The following is a 26,275-nucleotide window of genomic DNA, read 5'->3' on the forward strand; positions in this document are numbered from 1 at the left end:
ACGGGTTATTACCCGCACAGCATCCCAGGCCGATGATTCATTTCAACCCTGGCTGATCTCTGCGTTTTGACCTAATGATTCTATCAGGCTTCACAGCCTGTATCCTCTTGGCAATGGAGAAACTTACCTCTTAACTAGGAATTATGCTCACATCAACACCTAAGTCACAACAGCATCATCAAAACCTTCTGTGTCCCAAAACTCCATACAGAGCAGCACGAGCAATGATATCCATATGGGATTTCGAAAAACAACCAAACAGTTATATGGTTGTATTTGGTTTCCCATTAAATGAGTATTTTCTGTTTTACTTAAGGCACTGTCAACATAACCTCAATATCAGATGATGGTCTCTTGCGAAAAAATTAAATATTTTGGAAACAGCCAAGTACTGAGTACACTGGAACAAACACCTGTGTTCAGACCACCCAGAATGGATAAGTGGTAACAGTTTGTGATGGTTCTTTCAAGTCTAGCATTCTCACTTTAAAATTAAACTTTCCCTCTGTGGATGGGCAGACCTGGCCCCGGGACAGTAGTGAAGCTGGCAGTGTTCCTCTCCGCCCCATCCCCTCCCCGGCTCTGGGCTGACCGGGCGACCATGGCCCTGGGATCCGCGCAGGGCCGTGCGCTGTCTCTCTTTGAACAGCTGTGCCGGTGGCTGTCCTCCGGGGCTCTAGGTGGAACAGCAGAGTCCTCCAATTAGAAATGAGCCCTGCTTCTGAGTCACACAGAAAGTTCCAGGCAGAAAAAAAGAGAGTTTATTACAAGAAAAGAAACATCATAACTCTGCATGGGGATCTCCAGACACTGGGCCTCTGGAGAAGAAATGCGTCCAGCAAATGCTCTGCTGTTGGAGTCCCAGCTTGCTAGTGCTTCTCCTGGCTTCCTTCTTGACTCTCACTCGGTTTGTGTTGGAAACAGCTTCCCCCAGCCTCTGAGTTTACAGGGGACATGTCCGGCTGCATAAAGAGACTGCCTTGCAGACCCCTGGGGATTGGGAAGGCATGAGAGGATGGTGCTGATAGAATAAAAAAAGAGCCCCCCCCAGGACACACGGTGTTTTGGGGGGCCCGCCGTCCCTGAATGGCTCCTGGAAATGGATTTGTGTACAGAGTCCCATATTTGTGAATGGACAGCCCTCTAACATTGAGAGTAATATGTCTGTACTCCGTGCACGAATGTTAGACTGTTCTGTGTGGGACTTCACCAGGCACCAGGCAAGAGCGACAGTCCACCCAGCTCCCGTAAAGGGCTGTAGTTCAGTGGGAACCCTGCGTGTGTGCTTTTATCAGAAGCTGGAAGTTGGCTCCACTTTTCTGGGAGAGCGTTGCAGCAAGGGAACACTTTCTCTTCTGTCTGCAGTCACTCCCACTTCTAGAAGGCGTGGGTTTGACCCTCGTAAGCCATTTCAAGCGTTTGCTGGGATGAAGCAGGATGGATAATGTATCTAAATATATAAAGTGAGGTCATGTTCACATTTCCATACTGGATCGTAGAAAGCGGAAGCGTAACCCTGATAGTGGTACTATTTTGACCATATAGACAATGATAGCTTGTAATAGTTTTTCTGAAGAAAATACTTTCTAAGCTTGGACTTGAGATGGCAAACGTTTGCGCTAGAGGCAGATGGAGGCTGTGGGGTGGAGACCGTCTCACATCTTTTTTTTCGGGGGAAGCCCTCCCCCACCCTCAGCTCTTCTGCCCTCAAGGGTTGTGAATTTCACTGTGTGAGGTCAGAGCCACAACCTCACTCTGCTGGACCAGCAGCTGTGGCCTGAGTTTTGGATTGACAAACACAGGGAAGCCTAACTTGTTGGCTTCCCCTGACACCAAGATGGCTTAGCCTTACGATCCACACAGGACTGGGGACAACGTGGTGTGCAGGGCGATGGGGAGGGCATCTGCAGCTCCCTGCCCAGCCTGGGAGTCCGTCTGACTTGCTGCCCACATGGGCTGTACATGTGGGCAGGAGAGGCGGGGCCTGGAGCAAACTGTGCGGGAAACCAGTGACTCTGGGGTCCCCTCAACTTCTGTCTGCACCCAGTCTCCTCCAGGTATGGGAGGGGCCCTCATTTTCCCGCAGCTATGCCTTACCGGAACCCATGACTCGTGACTGAGAGTCGAGACAATGGGGCATAGGTGTGGGCTGACCTTAGCAGCTTCCGGGTGTGCTACCTTCAGTGCACCCCGAGGACTCCTGACTTAGTGCTCCAAGAAGAACTCGGCCCAGCCAAGGATCAAATCCTCCTGGGTCCCTGTGGCTAAAAGGTCACAGTTCAGTCATTAACCCAGGGCTTCCCCCATCTTCCCTGTGTTTGTAAGCCTAAGCATAGGATCTGGCGGGTAATAGGTACTCTGTGATTCAGTATTCAATTTTGAGCTCTGAATTTTAATGATTTCATATTTAGGTTGTCAATGTGTCGAGTGCTCATAAATAAGTAAGTGATTGCCTTGCAAGCAGAACTGTTTTTTTCTACTTTGTTCTAAGAGTAATTTGTATTGAAGGGCCTTTGGACTGAATGCTGATAAGAGGCATGATGACTGTAAGACAGGGTCCTGATCCGTTCTCTCTGTATCTGTCTTTCAGATTATTTGAATATATTTTGCTCTATAAGGATGGAGTGATGTTTCAGATTGAACAAGCCACCAAGCAGTGTTCGAAGATCAGCCTGACGGAGCCCTGGGACCCTCTAGACATTCCTCAGAACGCCACGTTTGAGGACCAGTACTCCATAGGGGGGCCCCAGGAGCAGATCACTGTCCAGGAGTGGTCTGACAGAAAGTCCGCTAGATCGTGTAAGCCTTCATGAAATAGCCAAGTGCTGCATCTCAGGAAGCAGGATGGGGAAAAGTTTAAGTCCATTAAGGAAGGGTAGTTAGGGCAATTTGTAAGTTTAAGTAAATTGTTTAATGTTCCCCACACCTGCTTTGAAGTCATTCCCCAACCCATCTGTGTACTCTGCTGCTTGTTTAGCTCCAGATTCTAAGCATCATATTTGAAACACCTCAGCCTTCTAGCACTACCTACGCCTTTCTGCCCCCTTGGCTGTTATGGGCTTATCCTCAGCCCTGACACTGAGTGGTCCTGAGATCTGTGACACGGAAGACATCGTCTGAGGTCTACTTTAGAATCCTCATGTCACTTTCTAAAGTCACAGAGACCAGATCTACTCCCATTATTCCGAGTGTCTGCTTTTGTTTATAGCCATGAAGCTCTTCTCCGCAGTGCTTTCGTACACCTACCCCAAAACGGTTGCAAGAACACAGCCTTTATGGTGTTTGTGGGAAATAGTACAAAACAGTGTGCAAAGAGTACCCCCTGTTTAGCATAGAGGTTTTTTTTCCCCCCAAGATTTTATTTATTTATTTGACAGAGAGAGACACAGTGAGAGAGGGAACACAAGCAGAGAAAGAGGGAGAAGCAGGCTTCCCACCGAGCAGAGAGCCTGGTTCAGGGCTCGATCCCAGGACCCTGGGATCATGACCTGAGCCAAAAGCAGATGCTTAACGACTGAGCCACCCAGGTGTTCCCTAGCATAGAGTTATTACATGACCTGTCGATTCCACTTCTGGGTGTATACCCAGAAGAGTTGAAAGCAAGGACTCAGAAGGATGAGTGGGTACCCTTGTTTCTAGCAGCATCAATCTTTATAGCCAGATGGTAGAAACAACCCAAGTGTCCTTTGGGAGATAAATGAATGCCCCAAATGTGGTGTACACAAACAATGAAATATTATTCAGCCACAGGTAATATTGGCCGAAACTTTAGGACATGATGCCAAGTGAAATAAGCCAGCCACTAAAGGACAACTACTATGTAATTCCACTTCTCTGAAGTCCCTAGAGTGGTCCCATTTGTAGAGACAGAAAGTGATGGGGGTTGCCAGGGGCTGGGGGGAGGGGGAGTGAGTGTTAGAGGGCACTGAGTTTCCACTGGAGAAGATGACAAAGTTCCAGAGATGGATGGTGGCGATGGTTTTGCATGAACATACTCAATGCCACTGAATTGTCCTTAAAAATAGTTAAAAGGGTGAATTGTATGTGTGTTTTACTACAAGAGAAAAAATACAGGCATTTTGCCTATCTTCTATGTTAAAAAAAAGTCCACTTCCCTTCCTCTGACAGATGAAACCTGGATCGGCATTTATACCGCCAAGGATTGTTATCCTGTCCAGGAAACCTTCACCAAAAATTACAGTGTGATATTGTCCACGCGGTTTTTCGACATACAACTGGGCATTAAAGACCCCTCGGTGTTCATCCCACCGAGCACCTGCCAGACGGCCTGGGCCGAGAGGATGAGCGAGGACTGCTCCTGGTAAGCCTGTGAGCGCCCAGCAGCTCCAGAGGGATTGGAGGCTTTTGAGAAGCGAGAGCCTTCACTGGAGAGAAATACCGTAATTGCAGGAAGAGAAATATCGGTCTGGGGTTTTCTGTACATATGATTTTGACTCCTCAAGCTATGTTTACAGAGCGCTGGTGCAGCCCGTGGGGGAGATGTGTTTTCCACGCTTGCAGGTGGATCCGGGCACGGGGCAGACGTGGGCGAGGGGTGGTAGAGAACGGAAAAGACACCCGCCTTGGCAGGGAAGAGGGTTGCATTACTGGTGTGACCGAGAATTACTGGATTGCTGCCACGTGCCATGAGATGATAAAATGCAGAACCGGTTTGGTCCCTTTCATGAGAAAGTTTTCCGTTCTCTATAGATTGTGGCCCCAATATTGCCAGCACCAGGTGGCCACGGCTCCCCCTGCCCAGCCTCCCACCCCCTTCGCCACTGCAAAGTAGTTCCTTAAAATCCCTTCCAGACTTAAGAGCTTTATGGTATGACCTGATTGATGTAAATTTGGGGAGGAAATGAAAGGCTCCAATACAAAATAATTATTCCTCGAAGAGACATTTTAAATAAGAGGGTTTGGAAATCCTAATGTCTCTACCCGGGTATGTGTGAGCCGTGTATGGGTCCTTTTCTCTATGCAAGACTGTTGCTGTACGTGCCGAATCATCCCATATTTGTCGGGGAACCGAGAAAGACAGTATTCTAAAAATAGCACTGCACTAGGAGTCGGGAGACTATTGTCTTAAGAATCCAGGACTGGAATTCCTCGGTACTTGATCACCTTCGATGCACTAACTGCACGATGCTTTCCCTCACCCAAGCCTTCTGGGACAGTCTGGCAAGCTGTCTATGAGACTTCTACTCCTCCTTCCCAGGTCAGCTCACACTTAACCTGCAGAGAGCGGCTCCCAGGCCCGGGTTGGGTGCACTCTGTAGCTTGAGCTTGCTGTTCTCATCAGATATATTAGGGTGTGTGCTAATTCCCTGCTTACTGGATGCTGTCGCCCACGAGCCTGGCCATGAGCAACCTGAGTACGGGTACCACGTTCTGTTTACTTGTATATGTCCAGCGCCAAGGAAGTGCCTGGCACACACTCAGTGCCCTAACCGTTTGTAGAGTGAGAACGCCAGTCTCTCCGGTCGTTAGTTGCCTCATCTATCCAAGGGTTGGGTTTGCTGGTCTCTAGGGAGACTCTTAGGAATAAAATTTATTATTCTAGACTCTTCTACTGTTGTGTTTCATCTGGCTATAATCTGTTACTAGAAGAAATGTATGACATCTATATCGCGTGGAAAACAATCTGTATGACTCACAGTTTATTTCAATAAACACGTTTGATTGCATTTCAAAATGTTCTTTGATATATTTACTTTTGTCATATAGATGGATAATCTTGTTTTTTCTGGAGTGAAAGCTCCTCTCTGATTAATCAAGTGCTTCACGTGATCTAAGCCAAGTTCATTATCCTCTCTGAAAGGCTTGGTCTTCTGCTCAAAGCCCAGTTGCCTGGGTTTGAAGCCACAGAAGTGTTCTTAGCTCATTTCTCTCCTTCAGTCCCCACAGGCCATCAGTGTCCTAAGTCTGGTCAGAGTAGCCCCTGTCCATCCCCTCAGCCACCCTCCAGGTCCAGGCTCTTAACATCGCTGGCCTTTGCAAGATCTTCAGAGCCTCTGTCTTGCTCTGGTCTTTTCTCCTCGAGGCCATGCTCTGCTCAGTCAGTCCCAAGCCGGCGCTGAGCCCCTGTGATCCCCAGGGCCCATGCCTGTTCTCGGAGTCTCAGAGCAGAGGGAAGGCCAGGCAGGGCTGGCATCAAGAATGCACACGTGGGGACTTTTGCAGCTGGCTTTGAGGTGGTCCAGCTGGATTAAGCCTTTTTGACAGCAAAAGGCTTTGGCTGTGTCCTATCTCTCCGCCCACGGGATGGCCCTCCATCCTTTCTGAACCACACAGGTCCCCTTAGCTCTAGATCTCGGTCTTTGCCTGCCTGAGTACACATCCCTTCTTGCAGGAGAAGGAAAGGAACCCCTTTTACTTTATTCAGGGACATAGGTAATGGGCACCCTTTCAGTTCTCTGTTGGACTATTTTAGAAGTTAAGCCATTTCACAGATAGAAATAATAAGTCCCTCTCACAGACAGATTTTGCATCTGGTGGGATGTAGCCTCCGTTGGCGCCCTGTTCCTGTTGGTCCCCATTGTGTCAAAGTGAGGGGGGCTCTTCAGCGCAGTGCCCACGGCCCTTCTGATCAGGCCCCCCTCACTTCCCATCGTCTCTGCCAATGCTGCTCTCTCTTGCCCAACTGTCACAAGAGCCTGAGGAATGAGGCCCAGGTTACCTCTGGGTGGCAGGAGGCCTTCCTTAGTCATCAATCAGATGTCAAAACCCTCTAGGGGACAATATAGTCAAAAAGAAGAGGGCCCCCACGCATGCGTAGGAGCACCGAACCTCCCCTCATCTGCAGACACGGCATTCCTGAAGAGGATCCCAGCGAGGATGGGTACCGCTTTGGGCCCACCCTGCCTCCTGTGTCTCTGACCTTTATGTCATGTTGGAGCCACTTCTACCTCTCCCAAGACAAAGGCCAGGACCCACACAAGTGCTGGGGTGTTCTCTACACTTTGGCTTCAACTCTGAGGGCCCAGGCCCCGTCAGCGCCCTCCCTCCCACCCCACTGGCCCACGCGGAGTCCAAGGGGCCCAGCCATTCTGCCCCCGGTTGCTGTCTTATCAGGGTCACTTACTTGCAGGAAGTTTTGCTATTTGAGATAATGCTGCACTTCCTAAAATTGGAACATGTTTTAAAATTATTTAAATGTTTTAAGAAGGCCGAAGAGTTTAGTTATCTGAGGAGATTGCTCACAAAGTACTCTCGATCTCCCACCAGGTGAAAATCCGCACCGTTGGAAAACTCATTTCTCACCTCTTACTGGATTTCGTTTACAGGTTCCATCCTGTCAGTGTCCCCTCTGTGATTTTAAATCACTTTGCCTGGGTATTCACTTGTAACACAAAGGGTGCTTTTCAATTTTCCCCAGTATATAGATCTTCCTCTATCTGTGGAAAGTACTTTAAATGTTGAAATGGAGTCCTTGCTTTTCTCATTGAGTTAAAAAGACTTCAGCAAGGATCTTCCTCAGCCAAAGGCTTGTGACTAAAGGTCTTGGAGGTAAACCCCTCTTTCAAAGAGAAACTTAGCTTTAACATATGAATATTCTAGCATCAGTAATCTTTTCCACTAAGAACTATGCGAGGATAATAACAATTGAAATACATTTTTATTTGTTTTAAAGCAGAATTATTAGCTCAGCTACATGTGAAGAAAAAGTTTTGGGCTTACAATTTCTTTTTTTTTTTTTTGAGGGAAAGCAATGCTTACTTTTATGATACCCCAATTTAAAAATTCACATTGTTTCCATTAGAGTAAAACTTCATGAATATTTACAATATCTATTTCATGCTTAAAGGTAGAAAACTAATATAGCCTTAGCAACCGAAGAGTGAGTTATAATTACTCTACAACTTAGGGATAATTTGCAGTGAATACAACATACGCAGTATTTAGGTAATCTGAGCATAGATGTGTGTACCAGACTGCCGCTGTGACTCTCTTTTTCCCAGTGGCATACTGGCATACTCTATATTTATTTTAACATATGTTTGTTTAAATCACATAGCTAAGTGTTCTTATCCTTCCTTAGGACCATTCTTACTGCAAAACAGGCATTCTTCTTACTAAAATGTGACTGCCATCATTGTAATTCTCAGTTGAGCTCTAGAGTTTCAATAAAGAAAATTATCAAAAAACAAGTAATAACTCAAAGGGTGATCTTGTGAAATGGTTTTTCAAAAGCAAAATACTTCATTTGGTAACCTCTCAGTCTGGTCGACACATTTTCTCAACCTGGAGAAAGGCTGGGAAAACAACGGTATTAGTTTTCAACCAAAAGGATGCACCATCCTATTGAAAACTATTGAAAGGTTTCCAGCTAACTAAATACACAAATCTATTTGATTAGCAGTATAGTTTTGGGCTAGACATATGGGCAGTTATATATGTTATAGAAATGCAGGATATCTTGGTTTTGTCCCACTCCTTAAAGTAGGAATGGTACCTTTGCTGTGCAGTCCTGGCGTATTTGTGTTATCGTATGGAATAAGAAAAGCCAAGCTTCTCATCAAATTCCATTGTAATATACAGAATTTCAGGAAAAACCAAGTAAAAACAAAATTAACAACTTTTGATGAGAAAAAGACTAAGATAAAAGCTATTTCTGAAACATTCTGTGATTGTCCTGGTTAATGGGTATGCGTGATCAACAGTTCCAATTCTGTCTCTTTGTTTTGGCAGAACCTTTGATCCTAACGTGTTAAATTACCCTTTCTTACTAGCTCCAGCCTCTTCGTGGGCTTGAGGATAGTCACAAAGTGAACACAAGAGATGGATCCGTCTTGTACAAACTTGGGAAACTTTAATGACCTATGGTGTGTTTTAGCACCATGAAATAACTAAAAGTCTCAAGCCCAATAAAGCTGTATGCTTTTATGAAGTTTCTTTTTGGTTAAACTTCTCTTCACTTACAGGGTCCCATGATTTCCTCTCAAATCAGCAGATACACACAAGCTCTTATCACCCACTCACATTTCATGAAAAGCAAAGACTTCCGGTGCTGCAAAAGCTTCCAGTGGATCCCAGTATTCCCGAGAGCTTGACATGAAGGACATTGCATAGATTCTTCTGTGTCCTACGTAATACCATTAAATATCATGATTACAGAAATCCTATATTCTAGCTCACAATTTGTATGTTCCAAACAGCCAAGAGAGCTGAAGAATAAGCATAAGTTGAGGAGGAGAAAAGGGAAGAAGGAGAGAGAGAGGAGAGGAAGAGGAGGAAAAAGAGGTTATGTCATTGGTTTATCATACTAAACTCTCAATTCAAACTTTTTGACGTGTATTTAATAAACATGGGAATAGCTTGAGCCATTACTGGAGCAGCACCTGAGTGATTTTCAGTTCAGACATCTCTCCTCTAAGTTCCCTCAATATAGAGCATTTCCAAATGACTGTTCTTCCTTAAACCAGGACCCATTGGGCCTTACTATCTGAGATTTAGAATGGTTCCCATGCCTATGGATCTACGCACCATAGATGTTGCCATTTAATGGAGAAGGAAAATAGCCTGAAGGAGAAAACCTGCTGGTTTGGGGAATACTGCTTTTCAATTCAATAAATATAAAATGATTTTTATTTTTACTAAGAACAACTAAAATTCAGTACTCTGGTGTGTTCAAATGTGTAGTAATTGAAACTTGTGGGACAGTTTCCAGTTTAACTTTTCTGGAAATATATTATTATGCAGATAGTTCTTGGATAACAATGGGGTTCCACGTGATTTTGACAAGTCACTCTTACTTTTGACAACTCATTGTCTTACTCTTCCTTTAGCCCCTTAACTTCCCAGTTCAGGCATGAGACGTTTGTATTTCCTGTGTCAAGGGTTGGGCAGAAGGAGAAACAATTCAGATAATTCATATGGTTTGGATAACACAGGAATAATAGAGTTTATTATGGTATTTGCAGTGGATGCTTCTGGAATGGGGATAAAGTTTTCCCAGATTCTTGCTATGTATAATCATTCAGTATAAGCACTCTGTTAAAAAATAAGTTTGTTAATAAATTTTCCATTTACACGAATCCCATATGTCTCTGGAAGACAATAGTAAGACACAAATGGGCTAAACTTAGTTGCCTCCTGATTTGGAAATAAGCTTAAGCTCTGTGACTGAAAGAATAGGACCAATGAATAGATAAATGAGCTCTTCAGAGACTTAAGCCACAGAAAAAGAAGGTCTATATGTTCAGGGCTGAAAAAAATCATAAAGTTCAATTACAGCAAGATTTCCACTGCAATGCAGTCCCAACAAAGTGCTGTCCGAATGGGGTTGATACCCTGGAATATTATCATTTTGTCTGAAGACTAATTGTTTTAGTAGAGAAAAGTTAGTTTAGATGGAGTTTAGTTAAGAAATCTAAGACCAAGGATTTGACAGTGTTCATCTAACCATGTCCAGGAAAGAAAATAACAGGATCTAGCAGATATGTGGAGAATGTTGGGGACAAATGTGAGATTAAAGTCCTGTGTTGTTACCTTGGCCAAGATGCAGGAATACCCAGATTGTACTTCCCCCTGTCAAGGATCAATGGAGCAGTGAGATCAGAAAACAGAGCCAAGAAAATCATCACCAATATTGAGCTGGGGCTTTAACCTCCAAGTATCTCTGTAGAACTCTGGTGAATTAAGCTGGACTAACTGGAGGAAGTGGAAGCCAAAGAAGCTGCTGCCCAGAGTTAACTAAGTTATTAGGTCTGTCTATTCTACTGCAAATCCCAGCTCAGGTAGACCTTACCTTTTCCAGCTGAGCAAAAAGGCACAGACAACAGACCAACTGGCACCAGAGGAAAGGAGCAAGGACACAGAAAGAGACTATTGGCCTCAGGACCTAATGCCACCTTTCGTAGACCTTGGCAAGTCAGAACCATAACCAACCTGTATGAAGAACATCTACAACCAAGAGAAAGATTTGGCCAAGTCACTCTTACTTTTGACAACTCATTGTCTTACTCTTCCTTTAGCCCCTTAACTTCCCAGTTCAGGCATGAGACGTTTGTATTTCCTGTGTCAAGGGTTGGGCAGAAGGAGAAACAATTCAGATAATTCATATGGTTTGGATAACACAGGAATAATAGAGTTTATTATGGTATTTGCAGCATTTAATAAACTTGGTGGCCTAGAATATTTTTATAGATTTGGTGGATTCCTTCCTAATTAGAAATTTACTTCTTAAGAAATGGGTCATCACAGGTGAATGTTCTCAGTGGCCAATTTAAGTATGCCACTCACCAGAAGGGTAAAAACACCATTGTACAATAATGCATTGTTGTTCTGGTTTACATACCAGTCTCTTAGCAAAGTTGCAGAGTACATGTCAGTTTCTGAGAAAGACTATGTGGTGTAATATAAAGGACAAGAGTTTGAAATTGTACAGCCTTGAATTCAAAAGCTAATTAGGTCACTCATTACCTTGGAGAGGTTATTAGAACTGCCCTGAACCTCAGTTTTCTCTTACTTCTTCAAAGGGTTTTGTTAGGATTAAATGAAATCCCATTTATAAAGTGTGTAGCAGATAGCTTTGCAAGTTAGAGGCATCCAAAATGTTAGATACTTCTTATCTTTGATGTCTTCCGCCTGAGAGTCTGACCAGTCCTCCATGGGCCAAAAAAAAAAAAAAAAAATCAAACTTTTGTAACCATGAAATTCTAAGGATTAGATCTAGGTTACGGTAACCCATGAAGGTGGTGCCCTCTGTGGGCTCATTGGCCCATTAATTGGCCTGGTCTCTGAGATGTGTGTCTGTTCTCCATTGTTTCATACCCACAGTCAGAACTGTGTGCCTACTCCTAGTCACACTCAGATACCATTAAGGATAAGATAACCTTAGTTCATAAAATGACAGCGACTTTCTTTTAATAAATATGGTTCCCACAGTACTTTTTTTTTTTTTGATGGGAAAAGTTTCTTTTATTATAAGGCAGAAGGGAAGTTGGTCATGCTGATGATACTTTCTCTTCTTGGAGCTACAGCACCAGCCCCAGAGCAAGGTCCTGATCCACCTCAGGAGCTCGTCCCAGAACCTGCTCTGGCACCTGCTGCATCTTTGGAGCCTGAGCTGGCCCACCCCATCTCTGCTGCTGTGGCTCACCCGTCAGGAAAAGCAGTGATAGCACTTGTCCTGTTGGGGACAGTGCAGGTGGTAGTCAGGGCTCTAATTCACTCTCCTGGGATGGAAGAGCCATCAACCCCTTTGCCTGACCTGGAGGTCCAGCAGGGTCCTGCCCCTGCTCCTGGGGTTCCTGAAGAGCATAAACCACCACCTGCCTCAGTGGAGCAACAGCCTTAGACCCTGAGCATTAGTTGGTGCAGCTGCAGCCCCAAACAATGCCTTCCCCTCCCCTGGCATTGTCACAGTTCTTACCATTTTGCACACAGTGCACTAAAGATAGAGAAAATAAAAATAATATCAACCTCAATCTTAGAGAACACTAACCGGCACTTACTTTTTGTCAGGGTCTCTACTGAGAATTTTATGCTGATTATCTCATTTAATCTTTACAAAAACCTTTAAGCTAGATACTATTATTATTATTACCTTAAGCTAGATATTATTATTGTTGTTGTTGTTATTATTATTATTATTGTTCTCATCTCATAAATGAGAAGACTGAGGTTGACATCAAATGCCTTTGACTTGGGAAGATAATTGATAACAATTTTCAACCATTATTTACCTACTGTGTGCTATTAACATGGTACTTATAAGAGTCACATTTATTAAATGAGGAGAAGGCAAATATGAATATATTAAAGCACAATTCTCTACAGCCAATTCTGAACATGGGATGAATATACAACTATGTCAATATCACCTTTGTTTGATTGCCAGCATTGCCTGTGGACTTCTGGGTTATGGTAGCACCTTCTTACCTTTTCCCCAATTTCATGGTCAAATGTCCATTTAAACAAACAGAAAGATATAAAGTTATAATAGTACTGGAGACAAGAATTATCCATCAGGAGTTTGCCAAAGGTATACAAGATTTATGGCTAACTAGCCATCAGAGGTGTTAGCTGAGCAAGGGTTATGGCCATTTCACTTCTCAGGCTTTGAAGAACTATAGCACAAGCATGAATAAGGTAGAAGAATTTTCCCACCCCTGATTACCACTTCTGCCAAAGGTCTGGCCTCATCAGTCAGAAAGCCCCTACTGGGAAAGAACTATTTCCTGAGCTCTATCACCTGTCCACATTAATTAAGCATTCATTAATCAAGCATTTCTGAGACCCTTCATTAATTAAGCACATCTAAGAGCTTCATTATTTAAGCATTACTGAGACCCTTCTGCATCTGAGGCTCCCTTCTAGGCACTGGGATATAGTCAAGGACAAGACAGGCACTATTCTACCTCTGGGAGCTTCATTCTGGTGGTGGCGGGTGGGCAGGCAATAAATGGGGCACACAAAAAGCCAGAGAGTGACAAGAACTACACAGAGAATGAAAAGAGGGTGATGGAGCAGAGTGAATAAATAGCTACTTCCGGTGGAGATGGTCAGGACAGGCCTCCCTGATGAGGTGCCCTTCAACTAGACATCTCAACGTCAAGAGGAAGCTGGTCAGGCAAAGATTCAGTGGTCTGTATGCAATGGGTTCATCTTGTTTGAGGAAATGTACAGGCCCAAGTGGACAGAGTCTGTGGGCAAGAGCTTCGAACAGTGATTCTAGATGAGGCTGAAGAGACAGGCAAGGGCAAGATCCTAGATGCTGGTGGGGGTTGGGGCGAGCAAGGAGTGTGGAATTTATTCCAAGCACAGTGGAAAGCTGATGGAAGGTTTTCAGCGAGGACTTGCAAAACCTGACCTGTATTTTGGAAAGATCCCTCTGTTTTCTGTGTGGAAACAGATCATAGAGGAGTGGGAGAGAAAGCAAGAACAGGGGAGACTCTGAGCTCGCCCAGGTGGACAGATGGTGGTGGGTTGCATGAGGATGGCCACAGTGGGCTGGGGAGAAGGGAGCAGAGTAAGGATGTGTTTAAAAAAGTAGAGTCAGCAGAATGGGTTGATGGATTAAATGTGGAAGGTGAGCAGAAAGAAGGAATCAAGGAAATTCTGGTCAAGTGTCAGTCATGATTAAATGTACTTCAGATTCAGAGAGCTAGATAATGAAAGCAAGAGAAAATCTTCCCTTGATCTAGTGCCTGGAAGAGTGGTGTGTGTGTATGTGTGTGTGTGTTTAGAACTATGGGAAATTTTGATTAGTTACGAATAATGTGTATAAATGCACGTCTGTCTGTGATACTGCGTAATAAGATATCAAATTGAATTTTTCTTCTTTGCATGGAATTGTGCTGAGGACAAAGTTAAGAGAGCTAACAGCAGTCGAAGCCAGACACCTTTTTCTTTTACCAATGGAGAATTGGTCCTATGTTTGTTTCCTCCCCAAACTCATGTTGGTACCCTTACTTCCAAAGTGATGACATTAGGAGGTTGCCTTTGGGACATTAGGTGAATGGGATTGGTGATCTTATAAAAAGGTCCAGGAGAGCTCCCTTGGGCCCCACACCTCCACTGTGTGAGAGTACAGTAAGAAGAGGGCTGTTCATGACCCAGGAAGTGGGGCTCACCAGACACTCCAACTGCTGGTGCCTTGCTCTTGGATTTTCCAGACTCCAGTAATGTGAGAAATGAATTTCTGTTGTTTATAGGTCATCCAGGCTGCTCTATTTTCTAATAGCAGCCTGAATGGACTAAGATGTGGCCCTCCAAGCACCTTGTGCATATGTCTCCTCCCTGTCTTGTAAGATGAGGATCGTGAGGAGACAAGTATTGTAGGGCATGTAGAGCTTCTGAATGAAGGCTTGGCCTTCTCCAGACCAGGGCACTTGACGTGCGTTTCTCCCCTTGGCCTCTAGCTGCTCAGTGGAACATCTATTTTGATAGAAAAAATGTTGTTGGTAAATACTTTAAAAATCAACAATTTTAAAAATGTTAGACAATCACAAGTAAAGTGAAAGTAAAGATTATATTCACACTAGCATCAGAAAATTAAAGACTCCCGAAATGAACCCTTAAAAGAAATTCATGGAATCTATGCTCTAAAAAAACAGATATGCAAACCTCATAATTGTACAGCAGTATATAATGCTTTTCTAATCACTTTTGAATTTACCTACTAGCCTATACAGATTAGTTTTTCCACTTAATATAGAGATTCTAATTCAATTCCAATCCCCAAAAGTTTTCCTTTTCAATTTGACAAAATAATCTTAAAGTTTATCTGGTAAAATAAGCAACTGGGATTAGAGAAGGAAAGAAAGCACAAGTGTGGACCTTCCCTATGAGATGTCAGTTATAAAATGAAGTGTTAAATAAAAAGTTGGACAGACTGTAGAATTCACAGACAGATCATTGAGTAAAATAATCTTGAAACAGACACATAAATTTGAGATTTCGTAATGAAGCATCATAAGACCATGTAAGGGATATGGTTTCTTACCAAAAAACTATGGGGAAAAACATGTATTTCTTTTAGAAACAAAATTGACTTACAGCTTTGTCCATACGGTGTACTGAAATAAATTGTAGTGCATTAAAAAGATGGATGTAAAAACCACATGAGGCCAATTGAGAGTTTTTTTTTAAGGCTACCAAGACAAAATGTAAGAAAACATATTTTGGGGCACCTGGGTGGCTCAATGGGTTAAAGCCTCTGCCTTCGGCTCAGGTCATGATCTCAGGGTTCTGGGATCAAGTCCCACATTGGGCTCTATGCTTGTCAAGGAGCCTGCTTCCCCCTCTCTCTGCCTGCCTCTCTGCCTATTTGTGATCTCTCTCCGTCAAATAAATAAATAAAATATTTTAAAAAAAGAAAACATATCTTGGATTGAACAATTCAAGCAAACAAAAGTGCATTGAAAGAAAGCACACAAGGAGAAACAGAACTGACTGTATACAGTTGTGTGTATAAAAAATACAAAAATCATATAAGTGATATACATAATATATGTGATAGGCATGTACTATCACACATATCACACACACACACACACACACACATATAACAAAGAAAATGAAAGGTAATTGACAGATGGAGGAAAATATTTTACAATGCACTTCCTATATAATACATTTTACAAATCAATTAAAAATATTTATAGCTTATTAGAAAAATAAGTGAAGGACACAAATAAATAATTTATAAAGGAAGAAAGCAAAATGACTAATAAGCATTTTGTAGTGTCCAACTTCAGTAATAAGCAAAGGCATGTAAGTTAAACAACAGTATCATGACATTTTCACCTACTTTAATATTAAAAAGTCAATAATCCTCAGTGATATAGAAGGTTGATGATGAGGTAAGTACTCTGCTATGAAGCTGCTGACCTGTACTTTCATCCATTTCGGAAAGAGTCTTGGTGATGTGAAGCAACAGTCTTAAAAGATTTCTTACCATGTCATCTGCCCACTCCCATCTTCAAATTATTGAGATGAGCATTTAACATCACCAAATTTAAACTTATAAATCCTTGCACTCTAGCTGTGTGCTGTAGAACTTTTAAGTTTTTAAAAAAGATTATTTATATATTTATTTGAGAGAGAGAGAGAGCACGAACAGGGGGAGTGGGAGAGGGATGAGGGAGAGGCAGACTTGCCACTGAACTGGGAGCCTTATATGGGGCTCCACCTCGAGATCATGACCCAAGCTAAAGGCAGATGATTAACTGGGCCACCTAGGCACCCTGAACTTTTAAGTTTTATTTATTTATTTATTTATTTATTTTTTAATATAATTTTTTATTTTTTATAAACATATATTTTTATCCCCAGGGGTACAGGTCTGTGAATCACCAGGTTTACATACTTCACAGCACTCACCAAAGCACATACCCTCCCCAATGTCCATAATCCCACCCCCCTTCTCCCAAACCCCCTCCCCCCAGCAACCTTCAGTTTGTTTTGTGAGATTAAGAGTCCCTTATGGTTTGTCTCCCTCCCAATCCCATCTTGTTTCATTTATTCTTCTCGTACCCACTTAGGCCCCCATGTTGCATCACCACTTCCTCATATCAGGGAGATCATATGAGAGTTGTCTTTCTCTGCTTGACTTATTTCGCTAAGCATGATACGCTCTAGTTCCATCCATGTTGTCGCAAATGGCAAGATTTCATTTCTTTTGATGGCTGCATAGTATTCCATTGCGTATATATACCACATCTTCTTGATCCATTCATCTGTTGATGGACATCTAGGTTCTTTCCATAGTTTGGCTATTGTGGACATTGCTGCTATAAACATTCGGGTGCACGTGCCCCTTTGGATCACTACATTTGTATCTTTAGGGTAAATACCCAATAGTGCAATTGCTGGGTCATAGGGCAGTTCTATTTTCAACATTTTGAGGAACCTCCATGCTGTTTTCCAGAGTGGCTGCACCAGCTTGCATTCCCACCAACAGTGTAGGAGGGTTCCCCTTTCTCCACATCCTCGCCAGCATCTGTCATTTCCTGACTTGTTGATTTTAGCCATTCTGACTGGTGTGAGGTGATATCGCATTGTGGTTTTGATTTGTATTTCCCTGATGCTGAGTGATATGGAGCACTTTTTCATGTGTCTGTTGGCCATCTGGATGTCTTCTTTGCAGAAATGTCTGTTCATGTCCTCTGCCCATTTCTTGATTGGATTATTTGTTCTTTGGGTGTTGAGTTTGCTAAGTTCTTTATAGATTCTGGACACTAGTCCTTTATCTGATATGTCGTTTGCAAATATCTTCTCCCATTCTGTCAGTTGTCTTTTGATTTTGTTAACTGTTTCCTTTGCTGTGCAAAAGCTTTTGATCTTGATGAAATCCCAATAGTTCATTTTTGCCCTTGCTTCCCTTGCCTTTGGCGTTGTTCCTAGGAAGATGTTGCTGCGGCTGAGGTCGAAGAGGTTGCTGCCTGTGGTCTCCTCAAGGATTTTGATGGATTCCTTTCTCACATTGAGGTCCTTCATCCATTTTGAGTCTATTTTTGTGTGTGGTGTAAGGAAATGGTCCAATTTCATTTTTCTGCATGTGGCTGTCCAATTTTCCCAGCACCATTTATTGAAGAGGCTGTCTTTCTTCCATTGGACATTCTTTCCTGCTTTGTCAAAGATTAGTTGACCATAGAGTTGAGGGTCTATTTCTGGGCTCTCTATTCTGTTCCATTGATCTATGTGTCTGTTTTTGTGCCAGTACCATGCTGTCTTGATGATGACAGCTTTGTAATAGAGCTTGAAGTCCGGAATTGTGATGCCACCAACGTTGGCTTTCTTTTTCAATATCCCTTTGGCTATTCGAGGTCTTTTCTGGTTCCATATAAATTTTAGCATTATTTGTTCCATTTCTTTGAAAAAGATGGATGGTACTTTGATAGGAATTGCATTAAATGTGTAGATTGCTTTAGGTGGCATAGACATTTTCACAATATTTATTCTTCCAATCCAGGAGCATGGAATATTTTTCCATTTCTTTGTGTCTTCCTCAATTTCTTTCATGAGTACTTTATAGTTTTCTGAGTATAGATTCTGTGTCTCTTTGGTTAGGTTTATTCCTAGGTATCTTATGGTTTTGGGTGCAATTGTTAATGGGATTGACTCCTTAATTTCCGTTTCTTCTGTCTTGCTGTTGGTGTAGAGAAATGCAACTGATTTCTGTGCATTGATTTTATATCCTGACACTTTACTGAATTCCTGTATAAGTTCTAGCAGTTTTGGAGTGGAGTCTTTTGGGTTTTCCACATATAGTATCATATCATCTGCGAAGAGTGATAATTTGACTTCTTCTTTGCCAATTTGGATGCCTTTAATTTCCTTTTGTTGTCTTATTGCTGAGGCTAGGACTTCTAGTACTATGTTGAATAGCAGTGGTGATAATGGACATCCCTGCCGTGTTCCTGACCTTAGCGGAAAAGCTTTCAGTTTTTCTCCATTGAGAATGATATTTGCGGTGGGTTTTTCATAGATGGCTTTGATGATATTGAGGTATGTGCCCTCTATCCCTACACTTTGAAGAGTTTTGATCAGGAAGGGATGCTGTACTTTGTCAAATGCTTTTTCAGCATCTATTGAGAGTATCATATGGTTCTTGTTCTTTCTTTTATTGATGTGTTGTATCACATTGACTGATTTGCGGATGTTGAACCAACCTTGCAGCCCTGGAATAAATCCCACTTGGTCGTGGTGAATAATCTTTTTAATGTACTGTTGAATCCTATTGGCTAGTATTTTGTTGAGTATTTTCACATCTGTGTTTATCAAGGATATTGGTCTATAGCTCTATTTTTTGTTGGGATCCTTGTCTGGTTTTGGGATCAAGGTGATGCTGGCCTCATAAAATGAGTTTGGAAGTTTTCCTTCCATTTCTATTTTTTGGAACAATTTCAGGAGAATAGGAATTAGTTCTTCTTTAAATGTTTGGTAGAATTCCCCCGGGAAGCCGTCTGGCCCTGGGCTTTTGTTTGTTTGGAGATTTTTAATGACTGTTTCAATCTCCTTACTGGTTATGGGTCTGTTCAGGCTTTCTATATCTTCCTGGTTCAGTTGTGGTAGTTTATATGTTTCTAGGAATGCATCCATTTCTTCCAGATTGTCAAATTTATTGCCGTAGAGTTGCTCATAGTATGTTCTTATAATAGTTTGTATTTCTTTGGTGTTAGTTGTGATCTCTCCTCTTTAATTCATGATTTTATTTATTTGGGTCCTTTCTCTTTTCTTTTTGATAAGTCGGGCCAGGGGTTTATCAATTTTATTAATTCTTTCAAAGAACCAGCTCCTACTTTCGTTGATTTGTTCTATTGTTTTTTTGGTTTCTATTTCATTGATTTCTGCTCTGATCTTTATGATTTCTCTTCTCCTGCTGGGCTTAGGGTTTCTTTCTTGTTCTTTCTCCAGCTCCTTTAGGTGTAGTGTTAGGTTGTGTACCTGAGACCTTTCTTGTTTCTTGGAAAGGCTTGTACCACTATATATTTTCCTCTCAGGACTGCCTTTGTTGTGTCCCACAGATTTTGAACCGTTGTATTTTCATTATCATTTGTTTCCATGATTTTTTTCAATTCTTCTTTAATTTCCCGGTTGACCCATTCATTCTTTAGAAGGATGCTGTTTAGTCTCCATGTATTTTGGTTCTTTTCAAACTTCCTTTTGTGGTTGAGTTCTAGCTTTAGAGCATTGTGGTCTGAAAATATGCAGGGAATGATCCCAATCTTTTGATACCGGTTGAGTCCTGATTTAGGACCGAGGATATGATCTATTCTGGAGAATGTTCCATGTGCACTAGAGAAGAATGTGTATTCTGTTGCTTTGGGATGAAATGTTCTGAATATATCTGTGTTGTCCATCTTTATTTCCTTGCTGATCTTTTGCTTGGATGATCTGTCCATTTCAGTGAGGGGAGTGTTAAAGTCCCCTACTATTATTGTATTATTGTTTATGTGTTTCTTTGATTTTGTTATTAATTGGTTTATACAGTTGGCTGCTCCTACGTTGGGGGCATAGATATTTAAAATTGTTAAATCTTCTTGTTGGACACACCTTTTGAGTATGATATAGTGTCCTTCCTCATCTCTTATTATAGTCTTTGGCTTAAAATATAATTGATCTGATATAAGGATTGCCACTCCTGCTTTCTTCGGATGTCCATTAGCATGGTATATTCTTTTCCACCCCCTCACTTTAAATCTGGAGGTGTCTTAGGGCTTAAAATGAGTTTCTTGGAGGCAACATATAGATGGGTTTTGTTTTTTTATCCATTCTGATATCCTGTGTCTTTTGACAGGGGCATTAAGCCCATTAACATTCAGGGTAACTATTGAGAGATATGAATTTAGGGGTGGGGGGGCTGGGTGGCACAGTCGGTTGAGCATCTGACTCTTGGTTTTGGCTTAGATCTGATCTCAGGGTCTTGGACCAAGCCTGCGTAGGGCTCTGCACTCAGTGGTGTCTGCTTGGGTTTCTCTTTCCCTCACCTACAGGCCTTCCCTCTGCTCCTTCAATCTCTCTTTCTTTTTCTCTCAAATAAATAAATCTTAAAAAAGAAAGAAGGAAAGAAAGAAAGAAAGAAAGAAAGAAAGAAAGAAAGAAAGAAAGTGGTATGGAGGTTCCTCAAAAAATTAATCACAGAATTACCACATTACCAGCAATTCTACTTTTTGGTTATTATCCAAAGGAAAGAAAATACTAATTTGAAAAGATACATGCACTCCCATGTTCATCACAGCACTGGTTACACTAGCTAAGATATAGAAGCAACTTAAGTGTCCATCTATGCATGAGTGGCTAAAGATGTGGTACAACAGAATATTATTCAGCCATAAAAAAGAAGAAACTCTTGTCATTTGTGAGAATGACAATTTTCACATGGGTGAACCTTGAGCTAAGTGAAATAAGTGAAATAAGTCAGCTAGTGAAAGACAAATACCATATAATCTCACCCATATGTGGAATCCCCCCACCTAATACCTCTTAACTCATACAGAGAAAAGATTTATGGTTTTCAGAGGTGGGGCCTGGAGGGGTGAAATGTGTAGAGGGGTTGGAAGGTATAAGCTGCCAATTATAAAGTAAATAAGTCATGGATATAATACAGCATGGTGACTATAGTTAATAACACCCTGTTTTATATTTAAAAGTTGTTAACAGTAAATTTCAGAAGTTCTCCTAACAAGAAAAAAATTTGTTACTATGTATGGCAATGGACGTTAACTAGACTTATTGTGGTGACCACTTTGTAATCATAAAGTTGTATGCCTGAAATGAATATAATGTTATATGTCAATTATATCTCAATTAAAAAAAAAGAAATTATGATGGAAGGCTTTCCATCACATTTCAGCCAGTGTCTGAGGGACATTTTGGTAATACTAAGTATTTTCATCCTAATCCCTCAGGCAGACTCTGATAGTTACTTACTATTGTTTATTTGAGAGAGAGAGAGAGAGAAAGAAAGAGAACAAATGGGAGTGGTAGGGGAGGGGGACAGACAGAAGGAGAGGGAGAGACTCTCAAGGAGATGCCTCTCTGAGAATGGAGCCCGACATGGGCTCCATGGTCTCATGACCCCAAGATCACCACCTGAGCCAAAACCAAGAGCTGGACACTTGGCCAACTGAGCCACCCAGGTACTTGCTACTTTTAACGTGAGCCCAGTTCATGGACTCCCTGTTGACTTCATTTTCCTCAAGTGCAATCCCTGTTTTAAATTTTTCTTAAATTCTCTGTAGTTCTTTAGAAAAGTAAAAGATCAATATAGATTTGCTTATTGAACTAAAATCATAAAACAGCAAACTCTGTGAAGAAAGAGCCTGTAGAAAGTTCTGGGCCCATAACCACAGCTACAATTTAGGATTTAGTGCTTTGCCACATCAAGGAATGTCGCTGAACCCCCATCTTTCCATTATTCCAGTTGTAGCTGAGGATAAGCTGAATAAACTTTGAGGTTGAAGATTTTAATGACTGTAAAACTCTTTTAAAATTCTCTGGGTGTGCTTTACTTCAGGATGCCAATAATAATGGTAGATAATCATGGGACAGAGATGGCATTATTCAGTTCATCCCTGTCCTTAATGAAGTTGCGGGGAAATGGGAGGGGGTGTGAGAGACATAAATAATAGAATTAGCTTTTACTGGAAAACAATTTTTTAAAAACCAACAGTTCTCATATATCTGCCTTGGAGGTTTTCTTTTTTTTTTTTTTAAGGGAAGATGATTTCTTGGAATGAAATTTTGTGGTTGGGTATTGAATGTTGTCTTTTTAAAAAAATGTATTTATTTATGTTGATATATTTACTTTCACCCCAGAGAACTTGGACAGTACCTTCTTTTGCCCTGATGAAGCTGAGACTTTGCTACTCTTTCTGGTTATAATAATAGTAATGGCTAACTTGTTTATAGCACTTACTAATCACTAGACACTGTCCTAAGTATTTTACAAGGAATAATTCATTTAACTCATAACAGTCTTATAAGATGGATATTCTTATTAACTATTTTATAGTTAAGGAATTGGAAGCACAGCAGGAGCAAGGGGCTAGTTCAAGGCCACAGAGCTAGCTAGGAAGTGATGCAGCTGGGGTTCGTAGAGGTCAGGATCTCACTACCATGTAGACCTTCAGGCCTAAAGCAATCAGTTTGGACTACAACGATGGATGGGGAACATGTACACTTCTAAGTTTACCCATGTGAAATTCTGGTCCAATCTATAGACCTCTCGGGGCCACATTTTCCATGAAATGAAAATGAAATTCTATGAATAAATGAATTTCATTCATTCTATGAATGAAAATGAAAATGAGAATGCTACTAATTATTTGACTGGTTTAACAGAGTAAAAGGTAATGCATGGGCAAACGACTCTAACAGTTCCATGAGCACAGCGGGTTCTCAGCACACATGAGATTCTGTTTTTTATGAAAAGAAATCTTCAGAACAAGGAGAATCTGCTTTCTCTGGTCCCCATACATCTCTGGCTTCTATTCCCATCCTCAGAGGCCTGTGCTAGAGATGATAATATCATACACGTGACCTTAACTCTCAGGCCCACGGCACTGCACTTCCGTGACGTTTGGAAGAGCTGTCACTCTTAACCACACATATTTTGACTAAGTCTCTAAGATTACACCTGAAGAAGACAAGAGGGAAGCTCGTACCCAAACTGAATTTTCCAGACTTTTTCTATGGCAAGTGATAATATGGCAAGGATAATAATTTTAAGTATTACCTCCCATAGGCCTCAATGAAACAAAATAAAAAACCATTTAAGCTTTTTTAAAAGCTGCAAAATAAAGAAGAATTATGGCATAAAGATTCAGGTGCGTTCAAGCAGCGAGTCTCCACCATCCCACAGTCCCAGACAAGATAAGACTTGGTGAGCTCCCAGCCGACGTGGGAGGCATGGGCTTCCCTGGGCCACTGGCTCGCAGCTCACCACTGAAGGCCTCATTCCCTAGCCTCTGCCAGGTGCCCCTCCCTGACATGTTGCCTGCGGACAGCCTGCCCTTGGGCCAGACCTTGTCTGTGAGCGTGGTAGAAGGAAAGGGCTCGCTCTCTGACCAATAGGACATACCTGTTGGAAACTTATGTCTGATCGAGGCGGGGCTGTGGGCCCCACAGCATGGCTGCACTTGCCCCTGAGGAGCAGCGCCCTGGAGACAGGTGAAAAAAAAGCATCAGGTTTGGAATAGTGAGTCTGCCTGTAACACAGGCCTCCACCCAGTCTGGCCTGTACTACTGTTGTAAGAGCTGATGCTGTGTGGGGCACTATTCTGAGGGTTGCATGGAAGCAGTCATTTATTGTCCACAATGGGCCTTATTATCTCTTGTGTTGAAGCAACTGAGACTCCACTCCGATTAAACTGACTTGCTAGATTCCCACAGCCGGTAGCCCTCTCTCCAGTATTCTCTCTTCTGTTGCCCATCTTTCATGGCTTCCCACAGTTCCTGGTTTCTGGAGGAAACCAGAGACATCTCTGTCACACAGCCACTGTCAGGAAACTTCAGGATCTAGCTCCTAAATACCCCTTCAGGGTTTACTTTTTTGCCCTTTCCATTCCACACTCAGGATGTGATGAATTGTGTTTGGGTCTTCAAATGTATTATATTTTCTGTTACCTCAGGACATTTGCATGTGTTTCTTCTGCCTGGAACCACCTTTCTCTCTTATGTGAGGGTAATCACTACTCAGAATTTGGGGTAAACTTTGATCTACTTTTCTACCTGACTAGAGGTGGGTATTTACCACCACTATTTGCTATGTAGTATACTCATTTTTGCTTAAAACACATTTTACTTTTATTGTATTGACTGATGTCACTTAGTGCCTGCATCTAGATTTAAGGCTCGATGTGGTCAGAATTTGTCCACAGAGCATGGAGGCAGATATTGAGTGGATGATCAATAAGATCTTAGATGAATGAGAGATTGACTTGATCTGCTGTCTCATGGATACTACTGTCCCATCTCTAAAAATCCCAAAATTCCTATTGGTAATTATCATCAGTATGACTTAATTAATTCTTTGTTGTCTCTATCTTTGCCTAGCAAGAGCAAAAATCCTTCGATACCAAAATCCTTAGTTCGAAAGAAGTTGTAATGGCAAAGAATGAAAGGAAAGCATTGGACTTTCTTTACTTTTTTTTTTTTTTTTAAAGCTTTCTCCTGTTTCCCTCGAAGCCACTGACACATGTATAACCCTGGTCTCTGTAACCTCATAACCCCGGAAACCACACATCATGTGCTTTGGATCTCACATATCACTCGCACTCAGAGGCAGGGTAAGGATGGAAAAAGCATTGGTTTCAGGGTAAAACAAACTCGGGCCATATTCCCAGCACAGCCACTCTCTAGATGTGTGAATTCCTGCCTAACGTTCAGTCTCTGGGGGTCTTGATTTCCTCCTGTCTGAAATGAAGACACTAACGTCTACTTCACCAAGGGGTTATGAGGATTCGATGGAGAAACAGATGCCAAGTGCCCGGCTAAGGCCAAGCATGTAACAAACAGTCCCTGATGCCCATATTTCACGCTGTCTTCTTTCTTTGTCCTTATCCCAGTGGGCCTGGGAGCGGGAATGTTATAGCGTGTGTGCGGGAATGATTAACCTGGGCTTTTTCTGGGTCTGTGAACCCCGTGAAACTTCATGCAGAGTTGTGTAAGACAGGGAGCTGCATCAGTTTCCTGAGTACCACAAACCTGGTGAATTAAACAACAGAAATTTATTGCCTCATAGTTCTGGGGGTGAGAAGTACCAAATCAAGGTGTTGGCAGGATTGGTTCTCACTGAGGCCTGTGAGGGAGAAACTCTTCCAAGCCTCTCTCCCAGATTCTGGTGTCTCTAGAACTTATAGATGGTGCTGTTGCTGTGTCTTCACATTGTTTCCCTCCATATGTGCCTCTGGGTCCAGATTTCCCCTTTATATATGGACATGAGTTATCTTAGATTAGGGCCCAGCATAATGGCCTCAGCTTAAACTTGATCTGCAAAGGCCCTATTTCCAAATACAATCACATTCACAGGCCCTGGGGATTAGAACTCCAATATATCTTTTTGGAGGAGGCACAATTCAATATTTAGCAATATCCACAGCTTCAACTGGGTTCTTAAATCCACAGCCCTTTAGAGATTAAGAACTAGTGGCTAGAAAATCTGCTTCATGGCTTATTTTGTATCAACCTAACCACCACATAAATGTATAAGTATAACCTATAAATAGGCTTGACATGTGCCAGGGTGTATCTTAGTACTAAATCGTGGATAAACATCATGATGATTTGGATGGGGTTACTTAGGCATACATTAATGGCAGAG

At 42.1% G+C, this 26,275-nt stretch overlaps 1 protein-coding gene across 3 annotated transcripts in view; it reads left to right on the plus strand.

Moving 5' to 3' along the window:
• Positions 1 to 26,275, plus strand: part of EPDR1 (ependymin related 1) — a gene marked incomplete at its 5' end in the record, with an annotated part of 142,540 nt that overhangs the window by 19,768 nt on the left and 96,497 nt on the right. For all 3 annotated transcript variants that reach the window (XM_082692025.1, XM_082692023.1, XM_082692024.1), the window contains 2 exons: positions 2,591 to 2,799; positions 4,129 to 4,321. In XM_082692025.1, coding sequence (XP_082548151.1) covers positions 2,591 to 2,799; positions 4,129 to 4,321 — 402 coding nt within the window. The remainder of the gene's footprint in view (positions 1 to 2,590; positions 2,800 to 4,128; positions 4,322 to 26,275) is intronic.

This window comes from Mustela nivalis (assembly GCF_964662115.1).
Source record: "Mustela nivalis genome assembly, chromosome: 12".
Classification (NCBI taxonomy): domain Eukaryota; kingdom Metazoa; phylum Chordata; class Mammalia; order Carnivora; family Mustelidae; genus Mustela; species Mustela nivalis.